This window comes from Acyrthosiphon pisum, chromosome A1 (assembly GCF_005508785.2).
Source record: "Acyrthosiphon pisum isolate AL4f chromosome A1, pea_aphid_22Mar2018_4r6ur, whole genome shotgun sequence".
Taxonomy (NCBI): domain Eukaryota; kingdom Metazoa; phylum Arthropoda; class Insecta; order Hemiptera; family Aphididae; genus Acyrthosiphon; species Acyrthosiphon pisum.
The window spans coordinates 118,466,135-118,491,002 of NC_042494.1; the positions used below are offsets into that span (position 1 = coordinate 118,466,135).

The 24,868-nt window shown below is 29.5% G+C and overlaps 3 protein-coding genes across 4 annotated transcripts in view; 2 read left to right on the forward strand and 1 right to left on the reverse strand.

Annotated features, from left to right (window-relative positions):
* The window catches only part of LOC100162326 (DNA-directed RNA polymerase II subunit RPB1), a 22,967-nt gene extending 12,399 nt beyond the window's left edge, over positions 1-10,568 (forward strand). The window contains exons 18-27 of the mRNA XM_008189458.3: positions 6,431-6,666; positions 6,772-6,975; positions 7,042-7,226; positions 7,321-7,439; positions 8,672-8,857; positions 8,924-9,311; positions 9,389-9,493; positions 9,604-9,687; positions 10,042-10,362; positions 10,422-10,568. Coding sequence (XP_008187680.1) covers positions 6,431-6,666; positions 6,772-6,975; positions 7,042-7,226; positions 7,321-7,439; positions 8,672-8,857; positions 8,924-9,311; positions 9,389-9,493; positions 9,604-9,687; positions 10,042-10,362; positions 10,422-10,536 — 1,943 coding nt within the window. The 3' untranslated portion in view covers positions 10,537-10,568. The remainder of the gene's footprint in view (positions 1-6,430; positions 6,667-6,771; positions 6,976-7,041; positions 7,227-7,320; positions 7,440-8,671; positions 8,858-8,923; positions 9,312-9,388; positions 9,494-9,603; positions 9,688-10,041; positions 10,363-10,421) is intronic.
* Positions 10,569-11,331: 763 nt separating this feature from the next.
* LOC100164404 (protein XRP2-like) lies at positions 11,332-17,903 on the forward strand. Of its 2 annotated transcripts, none has more exons than XM_001943854.5 (7): positions 11,332-11,707; positions 12,048-12,257; positions 15,699-15,871; positions 16,040-16,175; positions 16,444-16,579; positions 17,440-17,592; positions 17,712-17,902. In XM_001943854.5, exons 1-7 carry the CDS (start codon positions 11,643-11,645, stop codon positions 17,823-17,825), a joined length of 987 nt encoding a protein of 328 aa, XP_001943889.1. In that variant the 5' UTR covers positions 11,332-11,642; the 3' UTR covers positions 17,826-17,902. The 2 variants fall into 2 exon arrangements, with proteins under 2 accessions (XP_001943889.1, XP_008187681.1); XM_008189459.3 differs by having other exon boundaries at positions 11,654-11,775; positions 17,712-17,903.
* A 967-nt stretch (positions 17,904-18,870) lies between these two features.
* LOC100166417 (vesicle transport through interaction with t-SNAREs homolog 1A) lies at positions 18,871-20,925 on the reverse strand. Its single transcript, XM_001944350.5, has 6 exons — positions 20,589-20,925; positions 20,416-20,504; positions 20,289-20,347; positions 20,073-20,217; positions 19,786-19,988; positions 18,871-19,706 (listed from the first exon to the last, which is right to left on the reverse strand). Exons 1-6 carry the CDS (start codon positions 20,594-20,596, stop codon positions 19,557-19,559), a joined length of 654 nt encoding a protein of 217 aa, XP_001944385.1. The 5' UTR covers positions 20,597-20,925; the 3' UTR covers positions 18,871-19,556.
* Between the last annotated feature and the right edge of the window lie 3,943 nt (positions 20,926-24,868).

The following is a 24,868-nucleotide window of genomic DNA, read 5'->3' on the forward strand; positions in this document are numbered from 1 at the left end:
TTTTTAAAACCAAAACCCAATGTGGGACAGGAAAACAACTTTTTTCTTTAATTATTCCTGGAAATATCAATATAATACAAACTCATTCCACTCATCCTGATGAAGAGGATAATGGACATTACAAATGGATATCACCTGGAGATACAAAGGTTTTTAGTTGTTTTTATTTAATTAATGTTGAATATCAGACAAATTATCAATCAACATTTTGGTCTGTACTCTATAGTTCAATAAATACTTGGTAAAAACAATTTAAAATAGGAAATCTATCAATCATTACATTCTATATTAATTATGATTCTACATTTGTAATTTTGAAAGTGTCATCACTGGATGGCTTCTTTTATCAATTCTTCATGTTATTTTTTACTTGTCGCGTATCGATCTTAATATTATCGATGAACTGGAATGATATTTTTATCAGGCCGAGAGACTGATTGTTTTACCTTTCAACAGGTTTTAAAATAGTATACATAGACACATAGTTAGTCGCCGAAAACAAATCTAGCAAGTTTTTAATTTTAAGTTGTATTTTATGCTTTAGTAACTTCATTATACATTTGCAAGTAACTTTTTTATAATAACAATTGGGCTTAACTCCCCAATCTTATTAAGCTTTTGTTGTTATTTTGAGTTATGATCATATAATTATATATTATTAATTTATACAATTTAGAATATTTATTAATTATAATAAAATATTCAGTTATTTGTTAAACCAATGGGCGTTAATGATAGCAGGTTATTACTTAATACTTTTTCTACTACCACCTCCAAAAGAAAGAACTTAAAGTTAATAATATAGGTTTTATTATTTTGAAATATGATAATTATTTTGAACCTTATAACATCTATTTTTTTTTTTTTTTTTTATGTAATTGTCGAACTGTAATAGTTTAAGCTGATGGTTTTAAAAATAAAAAAAAAAAAAAAAAAAAACATCTATTTTTAAACCTAAATACTATAAGTACCTACCTATTAAGTATTAATTAAATTCAAATGCTTAACATAATTTTGTTTTTTAAACAGAACTAAATAAAATTCTTAACATAATTAAATTTTATAAATATCTGTGTTTATGTATTTCTAGGTAATGGTTGAGCATGGTGAATTGGTGATGGGGATATTATGTAAGAAAACTGTAGGTACATCAGCTGGATCATTGCTTCATATATGTATGTTGGAATTGGGACATGAAGTATGTGGACGGTTCTATGGTAATATTCAGACTGTAGTTGATAACTGGCTTTTATATGAAGGTAAATTAGAAGTTCTTTTATACCAAAATAAAGTGTATAAAATTAATTCATAATTTTTATATTAAGGTCATTCTATTGGTATTGCTGATATTATTGCTGATCTTCGAACTTATTTGGAGATTCAAAGAGTAATTAAAAAAGCCATAGAAGATGTAATAGAAGTGATTCCAAAAGCACATAATATGGATCTTGAGCCAACACAGGGTAACACTCTTTGCCAGACTTTTGAATATCAAGTAAACAGAATCTTAAATGATATTCATGAAAAAATTGGAGGCTCTGCTAAAAAATCTTTGACTGAATACAACAGTCTTAAAGCTATGGTAGTGTCTGGTGCCAAAGGTTCAACCATTAACATTTCTATGGTATATTATTTAATAATACTATGTTCTATTAATTTCTTTCTTTTTATCAATATAATTTATTTTTGTTTACATCTAGATTATTGGTTGTATTGGTCAACAGAACATAGAAAATAAACGTATACCATTTGGTTTTCGAAAACGCACATTGCCACATTTTATTAAAGATGATTATAGTCCAGAATCAAGAGGTTTTGTTGAAAATTCTTATCTGGCTGGATTAACACCTTCAGAGTTCTATTTCCATGCTATGGTAGGTTGGGAAAGTCTTATTAATACTGCTGTTAAAACTGCCGAAACAGGTAAATATGGAGAAAAAAATCTTTATTTGAAGTTCCAATAATAATTTTTTTCTTCTAGGTTATATCCAAAGACATTTGATGAAAGCTATGGAATCTGTTATGGTTCACTATGATGGAACTGTACGTAACTCTGTTGGTCAGTTGATTCAGTTGATTTATGGAGAAGATGGTGTTTGTGGAGAGGCAGTGGAATTCCAAAGTATTGCTACTATAAAACCATCACACAAGAAATTTGAAAATAAGTTTAAATTTGATCTTTCAAATGAAAGACATATGAAAAAAATATTCACAGAAGATGTTTTAAAAGATATATTGAGTTGTAATTATACTGTTGCTGAATTAGAAAAAGAGTGGGAACAATTAACTAATGACAGAGATACTCTAAGAGAAATATTCCCTTCTGGTGACAACAAGGTACTATTACCTTGTAATCTGAAACGTATGATTTGGAATGTTCAGAAAATTTTTCGCATCAATAAACGAGGACAAACAGACTTGAATCCTGTAAAAGTTATAAATGGTATACTTTCAACATCATGCATATTATATACAAACAATTATTTTAAAATAGCACTGGTTAATTGCTTAGAATTATTGAAGGGCTAAGTTTATTTAAAAACCACACTCAAATTTTATCACTGCAGTGGTATACCTCAAAATTATTGTTTAAGTCATGCGTCTTCAACCCTTGGCCCACCGTCCCTTGTCTTTATTTAAGGCTTACAAACTCATTTTATGCATAGCATGAATTTTTAATCATTTAATACACGTGTTTGTTACAAATTTGGGCCTTTAGATTAAAAAAAAAATAATAAGTGGCCTGCTGCCTAAATAGGTCAGAGACCCAGGTTTAAGTTATGCATTTTTTGTATTTTAAAAATCTTGTAAAACCAAATAGTATTTTATTTAATATTTTTATATCATACATTTTGTAGATTTTAACTTCAAAATATACTAAATGTTTACTAGTAAATAATAATTTATTGAAAAAAACTCAACCACAATATAAAAATTAAAATAACATGAATAATTTAATTCAAAAATAAACATAATAAAATCAATGAAATAATAATTGTTTAAAATTATGTGATAAATATTTTACTGAATATTTTATTATTGCCCACACAACACCAAACACAGCTAAAATATGACATGACTGCACACCTGAAACATAACAATTGCCATTGAATCTTCTTTTAAAAGACGTTTATCTTTTAAACGCATATATTATAACTGTTGTTATTTTTCAATATATAATAAATCACTCATGTTTGTTCCACCTCTGTGTTTAATTAAATAACCATTAAACTATCATTGTTCAATGGTGTGTTGTTCTTGCTGTGTAATTCATCTTTTCTCTACATGCAACACGACAAATTGGCTTTCCGGCCTGGAATTGAAGCTTGGACAGGAGGAGATACCACAATTATACTACCAAGGGGTTTGAATTGAAAATTTGTTGTGCTATTAAAATAATATTATACATATTTACATAATTTAATTTTATATTCTAATAAGTTGTCATTTGGTCTGTAAAATGTTTTGACTGTTTACGTTTTATGTCATAACATATCTACTGTTATGTACTCAAAAATTAATCATATTTCTTATTTCTCTAATAAATTCATTTATTATATTTTGTTTGTAATTCCAGGAGTTAAAAAACTATTGGACAAATGTGTCATAGTACCTGGTAAAGATGAGTTAAGCAAGAAAGCTAATAAAAATGCCACTTTGTTGTTTCAATGTTTGGTGCGTTCTACTCTGTGTACTAAATTAGTATCTGAAAATTTCCGCCTTTCTTCTGAAGCATTTGAATGGTTAGTTGATGAAATTGAAAACAGGTTTAAACAAGCTCAGGTTGGTATTTTTTTTAATTTCTTTAAAATATTATTATACATTAATATTAATTAGGGCCCGGATGTTGATGACTTTTGCATCTTTTATTGGAACATGATAGATGATGCTCTCTTAGCTTAAAATATGTTTCAATAACATAGAACTCTATATAATAAATTTAAATTTGAATTTTTTTAAGTTTTTAAGTAATTTAAAAGGGGGCTGTTGTCAATGAAAAAGAAATGGCTTTTACATGATAAAACCAGGAAAAACTGAAGGGAACTGATGAATTTTAATTTTGAAAACGGATTATGATTGAGTTAAGTTTATTGGGTTTGAATAGAGGCGATTTTTAATATTCTGAATATTGTTAGTGGTGTTATGATGAATAATATATTTAAAAAATATCACGAGTTAATAATTTCATAGATATCACACCTGAAAAATATATATTCAAAATCATCTCTATAATAACCCTAGTAAACTTGTTAATCAATTTAAATCCTTCAAAACAAATTCTTTCAGTTTTGTCTGGCTTTTTAGACAGACAGCTGCTTATTTAAATCTAAAAAAGATTAGCTAATTTAATACCATTGTCTATGCCTGCGCGTACGCCAGTTAATTGACAGCTAATATAAATAACAACCTACTTACCAGGCGGTATTATGCGTCCTTACAGTTATAATTCAGGACATTTCTAGGTAATATTGACCGAAAACAACTATAGATTAAACCAGTGGCGGTCAAATGAATTTTTCATAGGAGGAATATGGCTGATTTTTTAATATACTTTATTTTATCAGTAAAAATATAATTTATTGTTATGTCTAATATCAATTTATAAAATTATGTTAAATACAAACTTTATTTATAACTTAGGTATACAGACTTAAGTCTGATAAATATATTATAGTATAACAATAGTAGGTATAACAATATTTTTATTATATTAGTAAACCTATTTTTTTGTTTTTTTTTGCGAATTCTTCCAGTATTTTGTTGGTTGTTATAATATTTATAACCCTGTGATAAACAGCCATAGTAAAAATATTACCGCTAAGTCCACAACTTGATTTTCTGTAAGATTATTAGTGATCTTACTTATTTTTTCATTAAATAGAGCAACTTGCATAAAAATAGCTAGTAATTTTGCTTTTATTAGACATAGTAATTGTGAAATGTAAAATAGACAAAATTGTCAATATTATAAAAGACACCGACCGTATAATAGTAATACACTTTAGTACACTTCACGGACACACAATAGAAAACACGAGTACGAAAGGGTAAAGATGAAGCACGGTGATAACTAAATATTATGAGTTATGACAAATAATAAGCAATCAATGTTTCAAGTTTTCAACCAACTAATGACCTAGGGTTAGAGCTTCGTAATATTGTAAAATATACCTACTAATCGCACTTTCACCCGTATGGGCCAGTGTTCTGGGAAAGTGTAGAACTGGTTGTTATTGAGAATTCTCGATCATCGAGTGGGATAATTCCCATATTATATTTTGTGTAAACATCTAAATATTAATAATAATAATAATATCCTAGTTCCTTGATATGAGACTAGATAATAATATAGTCATGTCATATAAACACGTATAAACATATTCTGACAATCTGTCTAAATTTCAATTGTTAATAATTTGGTTTTAGAAAAAAAAATAGAATAAAATTGAATGCATTATAGAATATACTTAATTATAAAATGTTATAAATATTGAAAAAAAATTCAGGGGGGGATCTATTTTAGGACATTTTTTTAAAAATTGATAGAAAAATTACAAGTTAATTATTTGTCATTATTATATATTTATATCTTCGATAAATCAACAAAAAAGCACAACTGTAAAGTCTATTACGTCAACTTAACGTATGATTATATTGTAATATTTAATTTAAAAATCAATAAATAATTTTAATACATTAAACAGTTTTAAGTGTTTAAGTCATTAACAATCAATTTTAGATCATTTTTTTGTGTTTTTATGTTATAAATGTGTCTTTTTTTAATGGCATTTCATAGGTTTTTTAGACCATCTAAATTCAGGCCCTATTAATAATCCTAGCACATATGAACACCAATAACCAATTATTGCTTTTTCAGGCACAGCCCGGTGAGATGGTTGGAGCATTAGCTGCTCAAAGTTTAGGAGAACCTGTTACCAAATGACATTCAATACTTTTCATTTTGCTGGTGTATCTTCAAAAAATGTAACTCTAGGATTACCTAGATTAAAGGTAATCTTTTTATTACGATTATTATTATCAGTAAGTTAATGTTGTCATTTAACTTTTAGGAAATTATTAATATAAGTAAAAAGCCCAAAGCCCCCTCACTAACTGTATTTTTAACTGGAGCCGCTGCTAGAGACGCTGAAAAGGCTAAAAACGTATTATGTCGGCTTGAGCATACAACATTGCGTAAAGTCACAGCAAATACAGCTATTTATTATGATCCTGATCCTCAAAATACGGTTATTAGAGAAGATCAAGAGTTTGTAAATGTCTATTATGAAATGCCTGATTTTGATCCTACACGAATTTCTCCATGGTTGTTGCGAATTGAGTTGGATAGAAAAAGAATGACTGGTATTTAATGAAACTAAATGTGTTATTGATTAAAAGTAATTAATAATGTATACATAAATTATTTTAGATAAAAAATTGACTATGGAAGCTATATCTGAAAAGATCAATGCAGGATTTGGTGATGATCTCAATTGTATATTTAATGATGACAATGCCGACAAGTTAATTCTACGTATACGTATAATGAATGGTGAAGATGGAAAAATGAATGGGGGTGATGATGAAGATACTGTTGATAAAATGGAAGATGATATGTTCCTGAGATGTATAGAAGCAAACATGTTATCTGATATGACTTTACAAGTGAGTATTCGCTTAATAGTAAATATTTAAAATATTAATAATAATATGTTAACTTTGTTATTATGTATTTCTTGTAACTCAATTAATTTCTTTTGTTATTTATAGGGTATTGATTCTATTGGAAAAGTGTATATGCATTTGCCACAAACCGATTCCAAAAAAAGAATAATTATTACGGATACTGGAGAGTTTAAAGCAATTGCTGATTGGTTATTAGAAACTGATGGTACAAGTTTAATGAAAGTCTTGAGTGAAAGAGACGTTGATCCTGTGAGAACATTCTCCAATGATATTTGTGAAATATTTTCGGTAAAGTTTATGGTTATTATAAGATTAATTAAAAAACCAAGATATTAATTATATCTTGAATTTCAGGTTTTGGGTATTGAAGCTGTACGTAAGTCAGTTGAAAAAGAAATGAATACAGTATTGCAATTCTATGGTCTGTATGTAAATTATCGTCATTTAGCATTGTTGTGCGATGTTATGACTGCCAAAGGCCATTTAATGGCTATTACTAGACATGGTATCAATAGACAAGATACAGGAGCATTGATGAGGTAAATATTCATGGTGCATTTTTATTTATCAAATATAATTTGAAATTTTATGAATTTATTTAGAATAATAGATATGATAATTCAATATTTTTAGATGCTCATTTGAAGAAACAGTTGATGTCTTATTAGATGCTGCTTCACATGCTGAAGTTGACCCAATGAGAGGTGTATCTGAAAACATAATTATGGGACAATTGCCTAGAATGGGAACGGGTGAATATTATATTTCTATTTATTGGACATTTATGACAGAGTGATAATACAAAACACTTGTTTGTAATACCCTGAAATATCCTTCATATTTGGTTTTAAGCAGTAAAAAAAGATAGTAGAGAAATATAGACAAAAATATGGGCGTTAGTCTCTAAACTCTGTCATATGGTTAAATAATTTTCTTATCCACTTTACTTCTATTTAAGATGCTTTTATATACTAATTACTTTGACATTAATATTAATTATTAGTTATCTAATTGTATACAATACATTTATTTATTTATGTATGGCATATTTCGCGACTCCGCATCCTCAAAACTCTAATTACCAAAAACAAACACACTCCATTAAATACTAAACTCTAATTTATAAATCCTTGTTTAAGCAATAAGCCTATGTGGACGTATGGTCTTCAACTCTGGGGAAATGCCAAAAAATCCAACACTAATAAAATTCAAACCTTCCAAAACAACATCCTTCGTAAAATCACAAATTCTCCTCCTTATATTTCAAACCTAACTTTACACACCGATCTAAAAATTAAAACAGTCCCCGAAGAAGCAGTAACCTATTACAAACATTTCCACTCAAAACTCCCTTCTCGTACCAACCCCCTCATTTCAAACCTTGCCACTTGCACTATTCCTGGGAACCCTTCCAGGAGGCTCAGAAGGAAATGGTGTAGAGACCTTCTCAATGAATAATTGAAGTAGCTATATACATTAAAAATAATATATAAATAATTAAATAAAAAAAAAAAAAAATGTATCAAGTAAGGGTAGTGTAACCACTGGGTGACTCCTCCCATCACGTTTTTTCATGTAAATATTTTTCTTCATATATCACATATTCTTATTATCCCTAAAGGAACAGATTGTATATACCTTATAAAAATAAAAAAAAAATAATAACAATGTATGGCATATTAACTTATGTATAATAGTTAATTTTCTTATGCATAAATATATGATAGGTGATTTAGATTTTATTGATAACCATGTTGTGATCTCTTTCAATTACCTTAATTTTAATTTTCTCATTATTTCTCTGCTAATAATTATAACATACTATGTGTAAAATAATTATTTACTTACAACAGTAATAAAAATAATTGGGCTGTGAATTCTACAATTTTTTTTTTCTGTAATGCATTACTTTACAGTAAATGCGTGTGAATATAGTTTTTAAAAAATGTAAATTGTTTATTATTAATTAATTATTTTTGTATAGGTTGTTTCGATTTGCTTTTGGATGCTGAAAAAGCTAAAGACGGCATAGAAATACCAATGGATAATGGTTATATGGGTATGGGTGGCGGTGGCATGTTCATGGCTGCTGGCACACCTTCTATGTCACCAGCTATGACTCCTTGGGATCAAACATCCACACCAATGTATCAAAATAATTGGTCTTCAAGTATGAAACTCAAAATTATGAAATATTTTTTAAAAAAACTTTCTAATAGTCAATTATTTCGTTTAGGTTTGGAAACTGGCATGACTCCTGGAGGACCTGGTTTTTCACCAGCAGGATCAAGTGAAGCTAGTGGAACTTCTCCATTCTGGATGTCATCTGGAGGAACTCCGGGTAGTCCTGGATCTCCAGGCATGGCGACTAGTCCCTATGTGCCTAGCCCTAGTTCTATGTCACCAAACTATAATTATCCTTCTAGCCCACAGTTTGGGTCTTTATCACCTTCTATGACTCCAACTAATTATTCGCCAACAAGTCCACAATACTCTGCTACACAACAAAATACTCCAAAATACTCTTCAATGTCTCCTAATTACAATTATTCCCCAACAAGCCCATCATACTCGCCAACTAGCCCTTCATACTCTCACACTTCATATTCTCCGACAAGTCCTTCGTATGTATTTTTAAATTGAATTTTGTTTAGGTTAACCTAAATCAATAAATATTAACAAATTAATTTTCTATGTTTAGCTACAGCCCAACATCTCCGTCATACAGCCCTACATCTCCGTCATACAGCCCTACGTCTCCATCATATAGCCCAACGTCTCCATCATATAGTCCAACGTCTCCGTCGTAAGCACAATTAATAATTTAAAATAAAAGAAATATTTACAGATTTTAAACCCTTTACATTTTATATAAACTAGAGTTGAGCTATAATTTTTGTTTTTTTTATTTTACAGATACAGCCCTACCAGTCCTTCATACAGCCCTACGTCTCCGTCTTACAGTCCAACATCTCCATCATACAGTCCAACTTCACCATCGTAAGTTCCTTTAAAGTTGACTTAATTACCTATCATATATTTTATTTAAAAAATGTCTTAATTTATAATCCAACATTGATTTTTTATTCATAAAAAATGTGTAATTTATTATTCTAAATAGTTTCTATAGTGCGGTCAACAAAATTAGGTGGGTGATTTCTAGCTAGAATTTTGTTGGCCACACTATAGTATAGTGTTAGTTATTTATATAGTATTATAGTTATAGGGTAGTAAACATACAATGGCAAACAATTCATTTCTACCTATTATAATACTTATAAATTAAAAATATTTTAAATTTATTTTATTTTTTGCTTAAGACATAAATTAAAATCTAATAATTGTCTTAAACAGGTACAGCCCTACATCACCATCGTACAGTCCGACATCGCCTTCATACAGTCCAAGCTCTCCACAATATGCAGCATCTTCGCCATCATATACACCTAGTGCTACTTCTGGGACAAGCAATTACAAATATTCACCCACTTCGCCATCGCTTGCTGTCAGTCCTACATACTCCCCTACCAGTCCAATGTACTCGCCTTCAAATGCTTCTTATTCTCCATCTTCTCTACAGCATACACCAAATGCTGGAGGTACACAATACAATCAGTCATACAGTCCTAGTTCGCCTGTTTATTCACCTACCAATTTCTCGATGGCTAGTCCAAGGTAAGCCAAATAGTTTTCTCACTGAAATTAGCCCGTTTACCTTAAACATTTTATTTTAGGTATTCTCCTACTTCACCGACATATTCACCTGGTGTTGGAAGTCCACATTATTCACCATCATCTCCCAGCTATTCTCCAACGTCTCCAAATTATAGTGGACCAGATGAGTCTTAAGAAAAAAAAAAAAATTTTATATTTTATTATTGGACAGAGGGTATACAATATTTAATTTAATGTGAATACAATTTATTTTACTTTTTCAAGTTAAGATATTCTGTTATCTTATTTCTTAATGTATAATTAATGTATAGTTATTATATATTTATATTTACAATTATTTAATTATTTTTATTATTTGAATATGTAATAAGTTTTATTTCAATGAATTAAATTTTTTATTATTCTCATAATTGTTTGAATTTATTATACCTTCTAATCTGTCCAGCGAGAGAACAACCTGCGTTCCGACCAAAACTGGTTCTCCCACGCAATACCCTGCCATAGGGGAACCGGTTTCGATAACAAGGTGACCCGGAGGGATGCGCTGAATATGCGCATTCTCTCTCTGGGCAGAGTATATTATACATATATTGATGCTTATATTCATTTTTCTTTTGTTATGTGTTTAACCTAACTGATGAACTATCATACTGTTCTTTGGGGTTTTTGATTATTGGTGCATTATATTTATCCAGAATAATGCTCATAGTTTATTTAAGTATTGAATAAAACAAACAAATAGCGTTTAACTTGACTACAATGTTAGATTATTTTATATAAAAAAATATAACTTATTGAACTAAACTATGCTGACCTGGATTTCGAAAATAATATATTGTTTGTACTCGCATGAGTAGTTTCAGAATTGTAAAAGTCATCATCGTAAATGATGACTATATAAAACATAAATTATTTCCAGAATTTGAATATAATTTTTGTCAAAAGGTAGGGTGTAATCATGTTGCACTAAAATCATTCAAATTATTATTGTTGTAATAAATGTTTGTTTTTTTTTTTTAATATATCAGTTTACCGCATTTATAGATATTTTTAATCGTTAGAATTAATTTTTTCGTGATAGCATTGTTACTTTATCAAACATTTCACATATTATTTTTAATACTATTATTTGAGTAATGGCATTAAATAAAACTTGTGTTGGTACACAATAGAAATGAATGATTTAATTATGTATAAACTGAGGTTGCCGTGGAAACGGATTTTTGTATACATATTATTACAACCAAAGAAACAATGACAATTCAACGTTTGTGCAAAAAATGGGATGTTTCTGTTGCAAAACCACTGGGGCTGCCAAAGAGCCAAAAAAACTGGTGTACTCATGGTAACTATATTTATGTTGAATTGTATAATATGTGCTTTGATTCAGGACATCTGGATATGAATGATTAGGTAGGTATGAATTCTTATTAGATTGGTAATGTATTTCTCAGTAATAGCCGAACAAGGGGTATTTTCAAAGAGAAATTGGAGGTGTTGAAGATCCTATTTTTAAATTAGTCTGTTATGATCATGGATTATATAATAAGTATCTTCACATATCCACGTTCAATAATCATGAGATTCATTATTTTTTCATCTGGGAGGGCTATGCAAATATTTGAGGGGCTAAGTCTATAACTGGTCAGTACAATTTATGATCGATTGATTCATTGGGTTTACAGGGTTGAACGAAAACACTTGGACCCTGCGGATTATGTAATGGAAAATTTGAACGGCTGCACGGCGTATAAGTCTCCAGGGTCAATTGGCGGCCAACAATTTGTTGTACGCAATTGTCAGGACTCCAATATTTACTTGCTGGACCATACTGGTTCAGTAACTGTGGATGATTGTCAGAGATGCACAATTGTGCTAGGACCAACCAAACAAAGGTAAAAATAAAAATAAAAACTTGTAAGAGGTATCAATGAGAGATTTATCAGATTGAGAATTAATGTTGATACTTGGTAGTGCCAAGTAAATGCCTGACTGGGATTTTGACCATATGAGTAGGTATGTATCTACTGTCACTTGTAAGTTCATATTCTTAACATCACTTTTCTTAACTTGGCATGAAAAAAGAAAAAAGATTATTTTTACAAAAGATTATTAAGGGGGGGGGGGTGGAGTGGCCGAGCGGACTAAGGTGTCGGTAACAATGCGCACCGTTGCCAGTTTGATCCCGGTCACGGGTGGCATTTCTCTCCGGGCAGACATCTGTCAGGGGGACCGTGCATGGCAAATCATGAATTCTACCAAAAAAAACACACACGTGTACACAAGTCTACAGTACCCTCCCCCAAAGTACCACCGGCTAATGACCTTAGTAGTTGAAGCCTTAACCCTAGTAAAAAAAAAAAGATTATTACATTTTTAAGTTTTGTCAATAAGATGTAAAAACATGTTATTAGAAGAATATTCGTCTGAAATAACATAATTTATGATAAATATTATGATTATGATCTAAAGATGTTAACCAATATCGTTTATGTAATTTATTATTGTCGTTTAATTTTAAATAGTAAGATTTAAAATAGGGCAGTACAAATCTTCCCACCCATATTGCAAACAAAAATTATAATTCTTCAAACAAGTTGTTCAATATACATTACTTATAGGACATAAACAAATTTCAGAAAAATTTTAACTCAATGATATAAAATCATTGTATCCACAGAAAAACAATTCTGTTAATAAGTTCTAGTTAAGGAATTAGGGGGCTGGAGCGTGATTTATTTTCAGTCGAAAACATAACTCACGACTTCAAACACTACGCCCAATATAATGTTCCGATATTAATTTTGAAAGCAAATTAATTGAATTTGTCACTAAATTATCTATGCTTTGAAAATTTCATTTTTCTGATTTTTATTTTTTTTTACTTAGAAATTTACTAACAAAAAGAGTAAAAATAGAACATATTCATTATTCAAATTTAACTACATTGATATAGAATATGAAAAATGTACGACAGTTAAAGCATAGTAAATTTAGAGGAGAATTCAAATTTGCTTTGAAAATTAAAATCGGAACATCCTACAGAGGTAGTATTTTTTGAAAAAAAAATGTTTGTCATTTTATAAACCAAAATTGTTGGTGACATTGCATGCGCGTAGGTAAAATTACAGACGGACATCCCGGCCACTATGATGCCCCTATAAAATGTGATCAGTAAGTACTACGAATTACGCAACTAATGTTCATTTACTTTCAACACATACACAAGACCCACATAAACAGAAATATAAAATGCCTAGTTTTTACTCCTTAGAATTGAATACGCATTACGCTCCAGCCCCCTTAATAATTAGCAATAATTACTTATATAGTTATATCTATATCTATACTTAGTACTAGGTTCCATATAAATATAAAATTAAGTCGCTTTTTTTTGTTCGGGATAAACTCCGAAACTACTCATTCAATAGTCGTGCAGTTTTTTTTTAATTAAAGAGGACATCACAAAGAAGGTTTCAGGCATAAATTTAGTCCGATAAAGATAATAAATAATTAGTTATTATTAATTAAAATAAACGTATAAATTGTATACCTATAGACATTGGCGAAAATAGGTGGGGACTTGGGGGGACTTAGTCCCCCCACATTTCTGCCAAGTCCCCCCAGTTCAAAAGTCAGTAATTAGTACTGAGCATATATAATTTTTAGAAAATATTATAGGAGGGGCTTTAGTCCCCCCAAAATAATTTGTCTATTTGCGTTTATGCCTATAGAATATATTATTATACATATTGTGCGGAACGGCGGCCCGCGGGTTTCTAGCTATCTGTAACCTTTTTTTTTTGTGTGTGTGTTTAATCGGCGAGTAGATATGAATAATTGTTCCGATAAGTAAAATTCAACAATCTATCCATATTATACTATATGTATCTATCTATATACATAAATTAAATATATATTCCTTTGGACATGGCATCACGCGTGAACGGTTGGACCGATTTCACTATTTTTTTTTTTTGTTGTATTCGTAATTATCAGGAGAAGGTTCTTAACTCTGAAGTAAGATCATTTTGAAAATCCACCCAAAAAGTAGAAAATCTGGATGTAGGTGCTATTTATCCAGTAAGTAAAGAAACTAAATAATAGTATATTTTTGTTTATTGTAAGGTTGCTATTGCCTATTGATCATGATTAAATAATGAAAATAATTTTAAACCTGTAGCTTTATAGCTTAGTAAAAAAGGTATTACCAAGGCTAAATTGTCGACACATGCACGCTGTAATATCAATCATTAACGATGTTAATAAAATATTCGTAATTATGTACGCACTTCGAGGGTTTTGCCTACCTGAAAACATTTAACATACTGCGTGTCTCATGCATACAAAACATACAAGCGTGTCTCTCGGGTAATTATATATATTCAAGATGATAGATGGAAATATCAAATATGTAAGTTTTGAACATTATAACCGAATTGAACAAAGTTTGAATCATATATATATATAGAGTTGGTACATATTTTAACTAGCAACGAAATGAACGGCATCATTAATAATATTTTAGGTATTTACAATTAATGCGTTTTTGAGTCCTTGAACTTATACTTGTAAGTTATAATATTGCCAATGTATTTCACATTTTCACCTGAGGTAACTTTTGTCTGGGACAGCTAGTTATATTATACTTTTATTTTTCATAATAATATTGCCATTAAAGTAATTTATTTTACTATTAGTAATATAGTACATAGTAATATAGTAATATAGTAATATAGTATATGGTAGTAGGTTGAATATTAATTTTTTCAAAATCATTGCACTTGAAAATTTCGTTGAGTGTGTATAAAATATAATAATTTATAAACTTAATACCCACAAATAATATTTTTTTATTACAACAAAAAAACTAAAATTATTATTCTTCATTTATGTATCTAATTTCGTCCAAATTTAGACTTAAAATATCTATAAAAAAAAAAACTGTTCAAATATATTTTTTTAGATTTTTCGTTAACAGTATCAACTATTTATGAGTAGGTAACCTTGCTTAAAATTTTCAATCCTTAGCCATAAAAATTGTATGCATATTTTAGTGAAATTTTGGTCAGTAATATCTGAGCTCTACGAGGTCATCAAGTTATGAATAATATTGTACTACATTTACAAAATTTTTAATCCAACAAAATTGTCAAATTTTTATAAATACCTCAAAAAAGATCAGTATATTTTGAAAACTATACAGTGTAAAAAATTATAAACTGAACTTTTGGTGAAAATTTCAACAATCTATAATTATTTATTTTTAAGTTACACCAAAAAAACCAAATTACTAAAACTGATTTTGGTCATTGTATTTGATTATTATTATTCAGCGTTTTTGTGAGGGATACAATTCATTCAACAGTGGTAGTTGCCTGTGGTCAGTTTAGAGTTCGTGACTGCACATCCTTAAAGATTTCATTGTTTTGTTCTACTCAGCCGGTGATAGAGTCCAGTCGAGAATTGCAATTCAGTTGTTACCAGTTTTATTACAACCAATTGGCTGGTAGGTATTTCTTGGCTAATATACATAATATAAAATAGAACAGGAAGAAAATATATATAATAGGTGATACTATTACTATATCATCAATGTGACATCGTCATCGGTCATTCATATCTGTTGTAAACTACTATAATAACTATTATAAAAAGTGTTTTTGCCCTTAATTAGATCAATTTGTCAAAGCCGATCTTAATATATGGAATAACAATTGGAGAACCGTGTACGATTATACATGGAACGAAGGTGACAATTGGGTGGTAAATGAAGAGCCCATATTTGTCCAGTTATCTGAAGAATTACACAAGTAAGCATATAGTTACTAGAACGACAGATCTCAAAAGATTGCAAATCAAATATACCTAAATTAGTTTTTTTCATACCTACCTAACACTTTATACAAGTATATTTAAAATCTTAGAAGTAGATTTGGCTAATACCTAACTTTAATAGTTCTTAAACTTAATTTAATTGTATTAAAATGAGAATTCTTTTTTCTTCTATACCAATGTGGTCTAAAAATGAAAAAAACATTTGTTCATGCCTAAGACTTATGTGGCTGTATTGTTTCTTAGGTATGGAATTACCAATGAATCCGAAAAATCAATTGTGCCCCTCACCAAATGTAATCAACAGTCTGGAGAAAATTGCTTTGTTGCTTTTGCATGTGGAACTGAAGCTTCACGTTTTGTACAAGCTTTACAATCACATGTAATATAAATTATAATTATATACTATATATACATATATTCAGCAGTGGCGACTTGTGCTATGGTACACAGGAGCATGTGAATCACCCAAAAAAATTATATAAAAAATATTAGATTCCTATAGTAAATCATAATTGGTCATTTTTCTCATGATTGTCTGTAATAAAAAAAAGTTTTTGCAACTTTGTGTGTTGAGAATTGTGTCTATCAACGATTAAATAATTCGTAGAGCACAGATTTTTGTGTTACGGACGGCCGTATAATTATTAGCTACATTCTTCGACATGTCAGTTAGTAATACATGTTTTTTGGAGCACATTTAATGTCTGCACTGGAACTATATTTTTATTGTGCTGCCATGTCGCACAAATCGTTGAAACGATAATACACCACTGTACATTGGCCATTAATTGCCGATTTAGATAAGTACTAAGTAGGTAAATTATTTTAGGTATGTACCTATAACAAATTTAATATTTTTTTTACCATCTTACATAGATAGGTATCTTATAGCTAATAAGTACATTTTTTGTGCACCACCTTATGTGAACTTCGCCACTGATGTTCAGACTAACAACTATAATAGAAGGATACATTAAAAATTATATTACCTAACCCTATAATTTATGGAAACATTATTAATGTTATAATAAACTATAAAAATATTATATCTAATTAGTTAGTAGTAAAACAATACATTACAATAAATAGTAAGTTTTGATTGAGTACCTACCACTGATAGTATTAATTTTATCCTAACTTAACTTACTATCTATAATGTTTACATCCTATGAACCACTTAGGTATGGCCTTAACAAGTTCCTAAGAAATATTTTATTAAAAGTGATTGTTGTTTTTCAGGAAACAGATTTATTGCTAATAAAATGCAATTATAGTGATGGCAAAGATGAAAAAGTGTTCCAAGAACGAGCCAAAATATTTGGGAATAAAAAAGTTGAAACCATTATTGGATTACAAATACAGGGGCCACATGCTATAAGCAAATGTTCAGCGGTAAGGTTCACTATAATAAAGTATAGGAGTATTGCATTGTCCTCCGACAACTGATCATCCAAAAATATTAGGCACAGTACAATTTTAATTTTAATTATCTAAATTTTTTCTTTTAATAGATTTTAGCTAATGATTTTCCTCAGTTCATAACAATGATCAGTAAAACGGACACTGAAGCGAAAGAACTAATTAAGGTGTTTTTCCACATATTTGAGAGTGAATTTCAACCATAATGTTTAAATGAATTTGATTTAATTTTTATAAAATTATTCCACTGTCTTAATATAATATAAACATTATTTAAAGACAATATTGTAAGTTTAATTTCAGAAATAGTTTAATAGAAAATTTTAAATTAATAAAAAATTAATATTTAAACATAATGATAAGTGCATTATATAAAACAATGTAAATCATGGTTCATTCAATACAAATTTGCAATATATTTAAATTTTGTACTTAGTATGTTCTAAAAAAATTATTATATTTGGTACTATATTGTACTATTTCAAGTAGAAAATTTTTCAGATTCAATTTTGTTGTGTGTTGTACCAATCTGTTATATTCTAAAATTAAAATTAAACTATTGTTCAGTATGCTCCTCGATTATTAAGAGGATGTTAGTGCACTGTTTGTTTTCTCTCTGGCCCACACAATATAGACAAAACACATTCACGCAATCATTTTTTTTTTTGTAATGCTTTTGAGGGTATTCACTCTTTAATATATAAAACTGTCTAAATAAATGTGTAGTTTTTTTTTATTTTTAAGTCAATTAATAATAAAATGTAAAACTGATATTATGTGAAACCTCTAAAAAAATACTCTATAATTTTTGTATTAGATGATTTTACATAAGTCATAAAAAACGATTTTACGTGAATGCGTTTTATCTATATTGTGCATGGCCTCACGGGTCTGAGTTAAAACAAATATTGCATCAACTCTAATGGAAGATTTGTTTGGAAAAATATTGTTAGGTAGACTACGCTTACAATGAGAAGATCTTGGTGAAAAAGATTTTAAAACAGTGAAACCAAGTATACAATGGAGAGAATTTGCAGAGAACAGGAAAATATGGCTTCAAATTTGCCTGAAGGACTGGTCTTAAAGGCCCAAAAACCACAAGAATTATTTGAATTTAACTTGATTATTACAATTCAATTGCATATTGAATGATAGTCATATGACAATATTATTTATTTTGCCAATCCTCCAAATAAATTTAACTAGACAATATGGTATTACTATTGCAGCATAAAATTAAAAGAGCTGATATTAAATAATTCAGTATAATTTATTTTAACAAGGCGGACAAAAATAATACATAATTTGTTTTTAAGCACATAAATAAATTTAATATGAATTGACATAAGAGGATCTCACACCCACAAGTATTGTCTCCGTCTTACAAATGTACAACATAACAAATTTTCTGTTATTTTTAAAATTAGAGTGAATTGATGACCTATTATAAAATGTAAAAGTAAGATTATTATACGAGGCATCTCAAAGACTTTTATTGATATCTTAATTAAAAAGTAAATTATGAGCTATTTAAAATTCTTTTGTTTTTGTAAATTTTAAAATTTACGAAAAGGCTTAGGTAATAATTTATTTTAAAATTGTAAGTTATTTACCAATTCCCCTAATTTTAGATATAACAGAGTAAAATGGATTATTGTGAAACTAAAAATTGGTATGCTGTACGATTATGAGACAGAGATAAACATCAGGTGTTGCATACTCTTAGTTGTATAATGTTACCATTAGACATCTATAGAATTATTAATAGACATTTTTATTTGTTAAGACAGTATTTAAATATTTTACGTTTATAAAGATAGTTGTTCAGAAATGACTGTTAAAATTATTTCAAATATAAATAATAACAATTATATTGTAAATTAAAAAAGGCAATAACAAAACTAAAACAAGTTAACCCGTGAAATAGGAATGTATATTCAAAGGAATGAACGGTAAAATGCAAAGATCAAGAGAAAACAAAATGCTGCCATAACACCAAAGAGTATGATTTTGTGTTGTCTGGAACGAACAATTATGGCATTTATCATTCGGGTGCTTCTACCAAGGTCTGCATTTGCATCTCTGAGCTGCAACAGTACAAATTACATATGAAAAACATAAGTTTAAGATACTTTAAGTCAAACGTAAAGTGATGAACTAAGTTACCCTATTAAAAGAGTTATGCATAGTTTCTCGTTGGCGATTTAAATCTGTCAGTATTTGTGAACCAATTTCTTCAGTCTCAACGGCAATACGATAAGTATTATCCAATTGTATTCCTGATTGGTTTAGACGTTCAGACGTATACAGTAGCCTCTGTTTTTGTTCTGAAGTTACATCTTCACTTTCAGCAAAATTATTATCATCTTCTGTAGTATTTAATTTAAATAAACAATTATTATGAATCTACAATAAATATTGTGCAGTGCCTACCTATTTACTATGTAATATACCTAAATCAATGTTGACCGTACATTTTGCTCGGGCAAACTCCTTTGCTAATCTGTGCAGTTCTGCCCTGTAACTAGCTACTCGATTGTGCAGTTTAGCGCGTACAGACACATCGGATTCTTTGACCGACAGGTCCATTTGTTCCAACTTGAAAAATATTGAATATCCAAGTAAAAATACCATAATATAGATACCATAATATTATTTATTTTACTAACCAAATCATGCACCTCGTCGAGGTTTCGTTCGATTTCTTTGATGTAGTCATTTCTATCGTCTGTGTATATCAAAAAAAGAATTGTTAAGACCCCACCTCTGAAGGTCCATGTGTTAATTATTACTCACTGCTCGCTATATGGCCAAGTCTGCTGATTTTCGATGTGATCTCAGCACTGGTCACACCAAACTGCTGTTCGTAGTCGGCTAATAATTTGCTGTAAAGGAATAAAATATTGTAGGTTGCATTAAAAAAGAAAAAATTAAATTACGGTTTGCACTGGCAGTTCGGGTGTAATTACTTTTCCATCTGCAGGACATCAACAGATTTGACCTAAATCAAAGACATCGCTGTCCAGGAAGTCGAGGACACGGAAACGAGTGAATGAAAATATGAAATACTTCGTACCGCCACCGCAGCAGGTGGTCTGAAGTTTCATAAAGCAAAATCACATCAAGTCAATAATGCCTGCAACGGCTGGTAATTGCAATGGTGTTCATCAGACTTTAGATACGATTAGTACGATTGCATCATGGTCGTTATACACTTATAGTTTGTAATTACTTTGTATGGCTGTAATCTGTACTGTTGAGTGGTGACTGTTGTAGTGTTGAAGTTGTCATTCAATATTGTACTTTCGAACTTTTTTCCTTATCACATTGTAATCAATATAAGTGACGTCATGAAATATACCACGTCGTATCACTGAACAAAATAGAAGCGAATAAATCAGCGATACAAATCAGCATTCATGGCAGCGCCGGCCTGCCTGCCATCATGCGATCTACAGGCAAAACCATAGACCTTATACTAGTATAAGGTCTATGGGCAAAACTTAAATTTATTTATGTTGCCTTCTTTCCTAGGTATATTAATAATTGCCTTATAACCACGATTAAAGATATCTTACAAGTTACAATGCCTCTATACCACAGAATGACACAGATCCTACTTCTAATATTTTATTTATCCAAATACAAAATAAATACTTAAATATTTTTAAATGAATTCGTGTTTTGGTTGGGGATGATAGAATTAATATAATTAATATAATTACGTCTATCATGGGGTTGGGTACAACATTTTTCCAACCAATTTTCGTAACGTTTTATTGACATAGAACCACAAATCAAAAATAAAAACAAAAAAAAAATGTAATTAAATTTCTTGGTAACAAAATGTAGCATGACAGCCTACTTGGTATTTTCCACCGAACTATGCCCAAAAATGTATTTATGATTTCTCATTTTTCATTGCAGGCTAAAAACACCTAGTAACATGCTACTTGGAAATTTGTTAAAGGAATTCGTTCTGTTCCTTGTTCCTTGAAAAAAAAGAATCAGTTCCCTTGTCGTTCTATTGGAAAATTAACGAGTTCCTTTTTTAGTTTCAAATAAAATAAAAATTCTTATTTAATCATTAATGTTTTTTTTCGTATTATGCATACTTCTTTAATTTTTATTTATAATATTATATGGCTACAAGTAGATACATATTTTATATGTTTATGTAATATATTATTATACATTTTGAGATTTTCATCAAAATTAAATTTTTGGCTTGCGTATGTCGATTGTCTTAACTTCGATACTCGATAACGATCAATAATTAGCAATATACAATATACATTATACACATTGAAAAAATATATCTTAATTTCAATTTTTACATACTTATCTGTGTAAATTATTGGAACTAGAAAAGAACGAACAATTTTGTTATTTTTCCTTAAAAAAAGAACTATACATAGTTCAGTTTCTCGTTCTTTTTTTATAAAAAGGAACTCGTTCAACATGCCGTTCTTTAAAAAGGAATCCGTTCCTTTAGAACTCGTTCATTCCAAACACTGTATGAAGTATAGTATTTAAATACAAAATATTTATTGATTGATAACAATTGTTGGCAATCCCCAAATATTATTATTAGGTACAGTGGCGTATTTCAGGGGTACTGGACCCTCCCCCCCCAGAACCTCTCAAAAAAAAAAAACTTACATATTTGCTGACCCCGGTTTATTTAGGCTTTCGCGGACATGGTATTTTCCGTGAACAAAATATTTATATGAAATATAGTTTGAAATTAGCTAACGGACGCTTTCGAATGCCCAAAAACCCCCCACCGCTGTGTATCTAAACTTTTCCTTGTATTGTATGCAGGGGCGGATTGGCTTATATCGGGAAATCGGGAAACTTCCCGATGGGCCTGTTCTTGAGAAGGCCGGTAGGGCCGGTATAATTTTTATGATATAATTACAAAAAAAAAATTATATTTCTATAAATAAGCATAAAATATATTAAAAAAAACAAATTCATAGTAGGAATTTTGATATTTACACTATTTTCCCTCCAATTCATGCTAATATATATTATATTTATTAGAAATCTGTGGTATTGGTATTTTAGTATTTATATTTTATACTCTATGGTAGAATTCAGTTAGTTGCGTGATAACATTGATAACCTTATCATTATTTGTAAATATTTTGATTCAAAATATGTGTGAAAAACGAAAGAAGGGTGGCGCTGAAAAGGTACGAGAAAAAAAGAAAAAATTGTTAATGGGACCTATTTACGTGGAACCTTGTTTTAGATTTTCAATCCTTAGCTATAAGAGTTGAACATTTTATAAAGTTTTAACTACAAAATAATTTGAAGATAGAAATATATAGATAAGAAAATAGAAGGCGGCGGCTACAAGTACAGTTATATTTAAATATTTTTTCAATAAAATAGATAATATCTATTACGCTGTAAGTACCAAATAAATATATAAAAAATTAGTAAATAATAATAATAGCTCATTATCTATACCTACATTCACGTAACACAAATCTCAGTACCTATATTTTGTTAAAATAGAGTTTGCAATTTAACAAAAACACTTTTGGTTAACTCACACGAGCGCATGTTCAGTGAGGAACATTATTCTGTTGAAATAAATAAAAATAAAAATATACTTCTTCACACAAAAAAAAGACACAATAATATGTGGTTTTTGGAAACAATTAAGTATATAACTTCATTATAATTTATAGCGAATTGCGAAACAAAATTAATTATTGACCAAAACATGGCAAACATACAAAAAATAATTGTAAAAAAATATATTTAGGTATTTATAATTTATAATTTTTACATTGATCAAATATTTGCAGAAATTATAATAATGAGATAGAAGAGATAGAAAAATAAAATAATATAACACCAGACAAGACACAATAAGCTTAGGGAAGTGGTACGTGATGGCAAAGTGATTAAGACCACTGCAGGTCACCTCTTTACGTTCTCCCGGCTAGTCCCACAGTTTTCCATCGCCGGAGTGCAGTCGATGGCGCGTTTACTTGCGGGTGACAACCATCGTGACGGAGCGCGAGACCGCGACGACATACTCTGATGAAAAAAGGTCGACTTTGATGGAAAAAGATCCTAACTAACTCAAAACAGTCCAAAATGGTATCAAAAGTTTATTTTTTTTTATCAAATATGAATTTTTAATAGACTTTTTTATTCTATTTACTTTTTTTTTATCAATTATGGATTTTTTTATTAAATATTGATTTTTAACAAATATAAATTCTTTATAAAGATTATTTATTTTTCAATTCTGAATAACAAATCATAATAAATCTATATTTCTAATAAAATCTGTTTGTTTGATAAAAATTCCATATTTGATAGAATATCTAAATAGAATTCAAAAAATAAAAAAAATATTTGATAAATAAATAGATTTTTTGATAAAATATCTCGGGAATGTGGGAATGTTGCGTGGTCAGAGCCGGACTAACCTAACCCAACCAGAAATAAATAAGAATGTAAATCAAAAACTTGATATCTATAAAATATAAACACTGAAAGAGTAATAATAAAAACTATTATATCAATTAATTATTATCAAGCTCCGTCGACTCGACGGTCGACTATCAGCACAACGCCGATATTCAAACTAGCCAACTCAGAACAAGATTTGTGACGTCAAAAGACCGTGGAAGTCCGAGGTGCACCCTGACCCCGCATTGGTTCGGAAGATGTGCAGGGCTGCACCTGTAGAGATTCGTCCAGAGCTACGGCAGCGCCGACCATCTCAACCGCAGGGGCGGACTGGCCAGGTGTGCTAGTATGCCGTAGGCCGTAGCACACTGGGCCGGCTTATGTGTGTGGGCTGGGCCGCTGGGGCATTTAAAATTTTGAACATTTGACGATATTACTAATGAATTTATTTAAATTTATTTTTAAATACGAAACAGTTTAAATAACACTGTAATTGGTTGGTACAATGCTACAATAAGTTCATAGTCGAACCAAAAGTTTATAATAATAATGATTGTATGAGCATATTAGGTATGTTGTACCTATATAGTGTATTATAATTCCTTAAGCAACAATGTTAAAAGTCAGTTTCATCCAGAACAATTTTTAAACACTTTATCTGATTTCGTTCGTACATCGACCGCCAGAAAGTTATTTCTAAACTACCATTATTGAACCATTTGCAAATATTTATGAAAATATTGTAGATTTGTTGAAAAAGAGAACAGATAATATTTATATAAAGCTTATATTAAAAGTAATGACTATAATA